This window comes from Toxorhynchites rutilus, chromosome 1 (genome assembly GCF_029784135.1).
Source record: "Toxorhynchites rutilus septentrionalis strain SRP chromosome 1, ASM2978413v1, whole genome shotgun sequence".
NCBI lineage: Eukaryota > Metazoa > Arthropoda > Insecta > Diptera > Culicidae > Toxorhynchites > Toxorhynchites rutilus.
The window spans coordinates 151547045-151555404 of NC_073744.1; the positions used below are offsets into that span (position 1 = coordinate 151547045).

The window sequence follows — 8360 nt, forward strand, 5'->3', positions numbered from 1 at the left end:
CCTGCGGAACCCATATTGTGTATCTGAGAGTAGGCCATTCGTTTCAACCCATCGATCAAGGCGAAACAAGATCATTTTCTCCAACAATTTCCGTATACAAGACAGCATTGCTATTGGGCGGTACGAATTGAAGTCGGACGCGGGTTTTCCGGGTTTTTGAATAGCTATAATTCGCACTTGTCTCCAATCATCTGGAACAATATTATTCTCCAGAAACCGATTGAATAAATTCAACAAGCGATGTTTCGCCACATCAGGGAGGTTTTTCAGCAAGTTGAACTTAATTCTATCCGATCCCGGAGCAGAATTGTTACATGAGAGCAGAGCAAGAGAGAATTCTACCATCGAAAACTCGGAATCAAGATCGCACCTACCTTGTGGTATATCTCGAACAGTTTTTTGCACAGGAGCGGAATCAGGACAAACCTTCCGTGCAAAATTAAAAATCTATCGATGTGAATATTCTTCGCTTTCATTCGTTGAAGAGCGATTTCTCATGTTTCGAGCCACTTTCCATAATTTTTTCATTGACGTTTCTCGTGACAAACCTCCCACGAAATTTCGCCAATAAGCACGTTTTTTCCCTTTGATTAAGTTTTTAAATTGATCTTCAAGGGCTAAATACGTTTGAAAATTTTCAGGGGTTCCACGTTTCCGAAAAGCTTTAAATGCATTCGATTTTTCTACATAAAGCTTGGAACATTGGCTATCCCACCATAGATTGGGAGGCCTTCGGGAAATGGTGGAACCTGGGATGGGTTTCGTTTGAGCGCGAACCGCGCTGTCATAGAACAAACGAGAAAGGAAGTTATACTCCTCCAATGGAGGTAAACCATCTCTGGAATTGATGGCTAGAGCAATCGCGTCCGCATATTTTTTCCAGTCAATGTGTCTTGTGAGGTCATATGCCATGTTTATAGATTCAGAAGAATTCGACCCAATGGTGATGGAAATTTTGATTGGCAAGTGATCACTTCCGTTGGGGTTCTGGATTACATTCCACTTGCAATCTAACGATAGTGAATTCGAGCAAAGCGAGAGGTCAAGAGCACTTGGGTTAGCAGGAGGTTTAGGTACACGTGTTGTACGGTCATATTGAAGCTGTTACAAAGGTCATATATCAACAATGAACGATTGTCGTCGTACTGTTCCCCCCAGGCAGTTCCGTGAGAGTTGAAGTCTCCCAAGATCAATCGTGGCTCAGGAAGGAGTGAGCACACGGCTAAGTTGGAGTGAGTTGTTTGCGGCTAACCGCAGCTCTCGGAGGCCAATACAAGCTGACAATACAGAGGTCTTTGCCTCTGATGTTTGCATGACAAGCAACAGCTTCGATCCCTCCAATAGGTGGAAGGTCAATTCTAAAAAATGAGTGGCACTTATTGATCCCCAAAAGCACCCCTCCGTATCTATCATCACGGTCCAAGCGTATAATATTAAAATCGTGGAAAGAGATATCATCTCGCGAAGAAAGCCAAGTTTCGGACAGAGCAAAAACATCACAATTGTAGTTATGAATTAAAATTTCGAATGTATCCAATTTAGGGATAAGACTACAACAATTCCACTGTAAAACAGTGATATCTCCGACCTCTCTATTTGAATTAGACATCAAGAGAGATAATCATTGCAAGGAGGGGCCATGTTTGCATCAATTGTTGCAAAATTGTCTTTAATACTGGAAGCATTGAGATGACAAGGGTTCTGATGGAGTCGGAAACATTAAAACAATTGAAGATTTGGTCCAAAAGGTCAGACAACTTTATAAATCCCGATTGGGAAGTTGAACTGGACGGAATAACAGGGACAGTTGGGGTTTTTGATGTCCCCTCGAGTGCTGGGCCATTCGAAGGTGAATTATTCCCACGGAAACCAGGAGGAACCTGATTTTGCTTGTCCGCTGCACTCGATTTTTTAGGCATGCTAACAGGGGGTATCACCGGAGGGGCTTGTCCTTGAACTTTGGGAGTGGTCACATTTTTGCGCCGGGGATTCCCTTGGAAAATGAACGGTGTGCCCCCGTTAGCTGTGTCCGCTTCTATTTCGTCAACGGGCAACGTGGCGAAGACATTTTGTGTGTTGATTGGTTGTTGTTGTTGGGCCAGTGGAGAAGCACCCTTTAAAATATCTGCAAAAGTGCGTTTCGAGCGTTCCTTCAAAGAGCGCTTCTGTTTCTCCCAGCGACTCTTGTAATTTTCACAAACTGAGAGCTCGTGTGGGGATCCCCCGCAATATGGACATTTATGCTCAGTCGCACTGCAGGATTTCCCCTCATGTTGCTCTCCGCAAGTGGCACAGCGCTCCTTGTTGGCACAATAATCCGAAGTGTGACCAACTGACTTGCATTTGTTGCAAGTCATGGGCTTTGGCACGAAGAGTCGCACAGGTAGTCTCAATTTGTCCACCATAACGTAGTCAGGGAGGGCGGCACCAGCAAAGGTGACTCGAAACGAGTCGGACGGCGTAAATTTAGTTTGGTCCCCATCATGGGAAAGTTTCCCGAGTTGGCGACAGTCCAAGATTTTCACTTCCATTGAGGGGAGCTTCTTGAACTTGCCTTTTCCTTCTGCTTTTATTTGTTCGCTCGTCAGACCCGTTTCAGTTATCACCCCCTCAATTTCTACGTTATGGGAGGGTATAAATGTTCGATATTCGAGAGTGAAATGTTGATCAGCAACAATCTCGTTTGCGTGTTTCCGTTCATTCACGACAACTCGCAATTTGTTCGGTCTAACCCTGCGAATTTCAGATACAGAAGTGTATCTGGCCAGATCTTTCATGATCTGAATCACGTTAAGGTTTTTTCCTTTCGGTTTTGGCCGGAGGAAAACAACCCAAGGGCCAGTTCCAGGTGCATCTTCTGGATAAACTCTGACACGTGGAGCGGAGACAACAGAGGAGGAAGACGAGGACGAGGACGAGGACGAGGATGAGGATGAGGACGAGGACGAGGATTGGGTTGGATCGGAAGCATCAGAAGGGGGAAGCGAAATCGATGATGGGAGAGGGGGAGTGGAAGTAACAGTGGGTTGAGAAGGGAGGCTTGCAATTTTGGTAGGATGAGCGGATTCGTCCCCAGAAGAATTATCTTCCTTATGAGGGACTCGTTTATGTTTTTTCCCAGATCTTGTATGAGATTCATTATCGGAGATCTCCATCTCTGGAGATCCTCCACTATTCTCCATTTTACAAAAATTTCTGTCTTATTTCTAAATTATTTTTGATTTTAACAATAATCTTAAAAAAAATAGCAAAAAAAAATATGATAATAATATCAAACAATGAACAAATGAATTGAATAATAATATTAATAATAAATATGTGTACCTTAATATATAAGTTGTTCCAATAATGCGCTCTACTGCCCTAATCAGGGAGAGACAGAGGCTACGCGCTACGGAGACAACACAATAGCGCAAGAATAGCTTACGCAGCCACGTGATGATGAATCCCGTTTGCGACAGTCACGCGATGGCGATCCCGTTATGCCGAATCAGTTCAACAGCCGCAATCCGGCTCGCTGCAAAAGCGCTGCTTCCTTTGTTCCTTCGTTCCACTTCACAAAAGGTCAGGTCGAAAGCGGACAGCAATGACCTTCACTCGTACACGATTCACTCGTACCAATAGCACAATAGCAAAAGTGGCAACGCACAATACCGACACTGAACTTTACTCGTCAAGAGTTGGATAGCGAATGAAGGAGTGTTGTTACGGCATAAAAAAAATGTAAAATTTGAAGAAAAATGATTTTATATATGACCAGAGTGCGTTTCTGAAATTGAGCTTCTAATTAAAATCGACTATTCAGTAATAAATATGTGTTCTCTGTGAAGGAAACATCTTTTTTCCACATGTTTGACAAAGTTATGAACTGAAATTGTGTTTCTAAGTGATTTAAAATTTATCGATTTCCCTCATCTATCTCTCTCTCTCTCTCTAGATATATATATATATATATATATATATATATATATATATATATATATATATATATATATATATATATATATATATATATATATATATTGTTTGACAAAATTATGAACTGAAATTGTGTTTCTAAGTGATTTAAAATTTATCGATTTCCCTCATCTATCTCTATATATATAAAAATGTTCTGTTCGTTTGTGTCGCGTCAAAAATTCAAAAAGTACGGAACCGATTGAGCTCAAACTATGATACAATATACTAAACAACCAAACACAACTAGGACTGTTGTTACAACATAAAAAAATTAAAAATTCAACTCAACCATGCAACCACAATGTTCCACAGCAAACCGTGGCAGGGTACAGCTAGTTTTGGTAACTAGTGTATGTTGGATCGATAACATCGGTACGACTTATTCATTCTGCTTGTAAACGAGAAAATGAAACAAGCTGTAGTTATGTGGAGAAATTTAAACTCTTCGCTGCTGCTACTGCTGCCGTTGTTGTTGTTTCTGGTTTGCTACCGATCCCCTTGATGCTTCCCGGTTCGAAAATAAATTATCGATTCGGAATGCAGTAGCGAAATTTATTTAAATTGAAAAATTGAAAAATTATCCAATTGTTTGTCTAAAAAAAATTGTGATAGAAGCGCGGACATATTTATAATCAATTGATGCACAGTTGTTTGTGATCAATTATGAAATGGTCGAGTTACAAGCGTTCGGAATCATTCATTATTTTCAACATGTTCAGTGTTTAGATTTTTATTTAACCTTCCATATATAACTTTCTTGCGTAGTCATAATCAAATACTGAATCGTCCTAGCTGCTCCCAATTCCACCCAATACAGCAATAATTATATTTTATAGATAAACCGTTGAATAATTGTAAAATGTCAAGCATTCTGTAAACGTGTTAAATCTAACCTTTCGATTTGTCCAATTTGTGCTTCCCAAAAAAGGCAACTAGAATAACAGCGTAATACAAATTGAATACATCAATACTACAGCGAAAACTAAAGTAGCTGTCCGTTTCATTCTCAATACACTGGAAGCATAGAGAGAAACGAAAGATTGTATCGTAGGTCCAACTTCTTCATGATTCGAATGAATTTCGTAATTGCGTTTGGAAACGATAATTCATTTTCTGCGAAGAGTGCCTCATGATATAATTTGTGGATTATTTATTTTATAATAATGTTTGGGAGCGTTGGAGATGCAATTTTGCTAAGAAATACAAAAACACTTCTTGAATATTCGATAAGCTATTTAAACTGCCAGTCCTTAGTTTAGTCCTCTCTATTTGTATCAAAGATTCTATTAATTTATAAAATAATAAAATTTATAAATACAATGTTTGTAAAATTTTCAGTAGAATTCAACTGTTCAGAATGGATGGTTATGACGATTGGCATATAGGTAATCCAGAGCAGCCAACAAAGCGCGATAGTTGATCTCCCGCCTGCAACCTGTGAGGAATGAGCAATATTCATAAGAATCCCAGTATAATTCGCCGAATCTGTATTACCTATATTCACTCCAAAACATTTGCACAGCACCTCGAACTCCCGACTGGAAATAGCTGTATGCAAGTCGCGCATTGCCAGCGCACGAATCAGCTGATTTTTATTCACTATACCCAGCTGATTCCGATCGAAATCCTTCAACGGTGAGCTGAGATTCGACACCACGTCAGCATAACGGGCTAATTTTTGCAACGTCCGGGAAACGATCGTGCGCTCCTCAAAGTTCAAATGGTTGTGGGGACCATCTTCCGAAGTGAAGTGCTGCAGGGGAACGAGCAGCGGAGCTTTCTCCAAATTGCACTGGTAATCAATCTCCGCTATCGTGTCGCAGAATTTCCGGTAATCCACCGTATCCTGGAGGGGTGTTCTGAACATGTCGGCTACCGTCCGTACTTCGGTTGATGTAAGCTCTATCTTGGCGGTAGCTAAGCCACGTTCAAATTGATCCCGAGTGATACGAGCATGATTGAGCGAATCAAAACCCCGCATGAAGTCCACAATGCGTACCTTCTTGCGTATCACTTGACCCTTGATCTTGGCCAGGATACGAACAATATCCGTTTCGTGATGATGCGATGTGGCCTCAACCTTCCGATTGTGTGCTGCAGCTTTTCTCTGTATGGTCTCGTACTATAAATAATACAAAATTGAAATGTGGGGTGAAATGATATAAAATATGGCTTACCGCCGAAGGAACGCAGGGTGATGGATCAACTTCCTTTAGAAAACGTGTGTAGTTGAAGCCGAAATCATCAGAAAATCGTTTATCTAGAGCATATTTCTGTTCCTCTGTGATGGAAATCCCAACCATCGCTAGAGCTTCGCCAACTTGACCACGTGTGATATGGCCATTACAGTGAGGATCGAAGTCTCTGAATACTGGTTCAATCAGAATCCGTCTCGAGCTCACCAATGTCCGTATAAGTTGTATAACCTCAGCTGCTAAATCTCGCTCTTTATGGGCACATACTTTTTTCTCTACCGGAACATCATCCGATACATGCTCACCATCACACGGTTGACATACCCCTTTCGCCACGTCCTTCTCAGCAAATACTCTGTCTACATCATCCGTAAAACAAACCCACTGAATTCTGTTCGCGTTTCTCGGATCTTTGTAATGATCACAAACGAGTTTGATTTCACAATCAGTCATAGGAAATTTATACAGTCCACTCAAACCCATCGCATCCATCGAGCGAATGAATTGAGTTCGGGAAAGCCATCCACAGCACAATAAATCATACTGGTCAAAAAACTCTCGAATGCGTATTCGGTTCTTCCAAACGTGTTTTTGTATGTGATCCATTAGTATATGGAAACTCCGATCTTCCCTCGCTTGACTAACACATGGATGACACGTGGTAGTCTTTTCGAAAACATCCTCCAAATTAACGATCCCTACCTCTGATCGGTCTACTTTGGGTAATTCTGCTATGATGACTTTCAGAGGTACCTCCTCATCTTCCTCCCGCTTAACTGGTCCTTGAGTGTCCAAATATCGCAGCAACTGATCAATCTCCTCGACGAACGCCTCGTAGTCAAGTTTGCAGTGGTGAACCATAAATCGTTTCGCTAGCAGTTCCCACTCCGACCTGCCCAACGTTACTCCTAAGAAATACAGCACGCGCTTAAAGTAAGCATAGGTGACACACCCGACATTTCCCGCGATGCGTTCGTACTCTTCAAAGTACGGACGGAGGATCTGCTCGCGGAATCTGAGAGTCTTGGCGATTGACATCAGTACCAGCGCGAGTCTTCGGTGCTCTGCGCTCGATAGACTATACTTCTCCTGTTTCGCATCACAGCTCTCATCTTCCTTCGTGATTATGTCCAAAAACTGGCCATAGGCAACACCTCCAAAGTCGGGCGTTGAAAAGTACTCCGCCAGTCTGCAGATCACGTCGCAGCACAGAGGCTTTCTGAGGCAACAGTTGAGGATTCGCGCAAATTCATGGCCCTGGATGAATCCGGACGAACAGCGATCGAATCCTTGGAAGGAGTTTCGCAAATCGATTATTTCCGATGGGTCGAGCGAGCTGCGGAGACGCTCGCAAATCTTCCATATTTCGAGCGTGCGATCATCCTGTAGAAGACGGTTTGGATGATCTGCGAATAGAACACTTTTTGGAACATACCTGGAAATTTGGATTTTCCTGACAGCGAAATTTCATTGTGACCGATGATCAATAAATTTGATAGTGGATTGAAATTTGTATTCTATGGCTACTGTGATTATTTGGTTTTCAGGCATCAGCATATAATTTCGATTAAGCCACTCAAGAGTAAATCATATATCCTCTAATTCAGCACGCCTTTGTCAAATCAGGTATTCGAATGTTGCAAAACATATAAATAAAGTTGTCCTTTTTCATGATTTACAGTAGTTTTATAGGACATTTTTAAGGACTCACATGTTTTAAATGATTATGAAATACACCTTCTATTGGTGTCAATGCGCCCCTCATTCGAGCTAACTTTTAATCAATCACCAAATGATTATTTGCACACCATTTGTATCAGATTTACATAGCTAAACCATTAAATTAACGCATTTCGATGACCTCAATTCTGATCATGAGTTGTCCAATTCACTAATGTTGTGTTGTCCACATGATTTCTATGGCAACCGCTTGGCGTGCTGCAGTTCGTTTATTGTGTCCTTCACGCATAGCAGAAATCTCTGTGTTGAGTGTGTTGGGGTGAACACTTTTAAAATGCCAAAAAAAGGCAATATTCTGAAGAAAGCCTAAATTATGAATGGATCAATATGATGACAGTAAACTCAAGGAATAATAAATGCAATCTATACTTGAACATTCGAATGTTCTCATTCAAAAATGGTGATTTCTAAAACCGGACAAACCATGATCATTTTTTGGACAAACCATGATCAGAGGTGGTTAAA

At 41.3% G+C, this 8360-nt stretch overlaps 1 protein-coding gene across 1 annotated transcript; it reads right to left on the reverse strand.

The window, feature by feature from the left end:
* Window positions 1-5244: 5244 nt before the first annotated feature.
* LOC129762603 (uncharacterized) lies at window positions 5245-7674 on the reverse strand. Its single transcript, XM_055761033.1, has 4 exons — window positions 7591-7674; window positions 6138-7538; window positions 5455-6082; window positions 5245-5395 (listed from the first exon to the last, which is right to left on the reverse strand). Exons 1-4 carry the CDS (start codon window positions 7624-7626, stop codon window positions 5313-5315), a joined length of 2148 nt encoding a protein of 715 aa, XP_055617008.1. The 5' UTR covers window positions 7627-7674; the 3' UTR covers window positions 5245-5312.
* Between the last annotated feature and the right edge of the window lie 686 nt (window positions 7675-8360).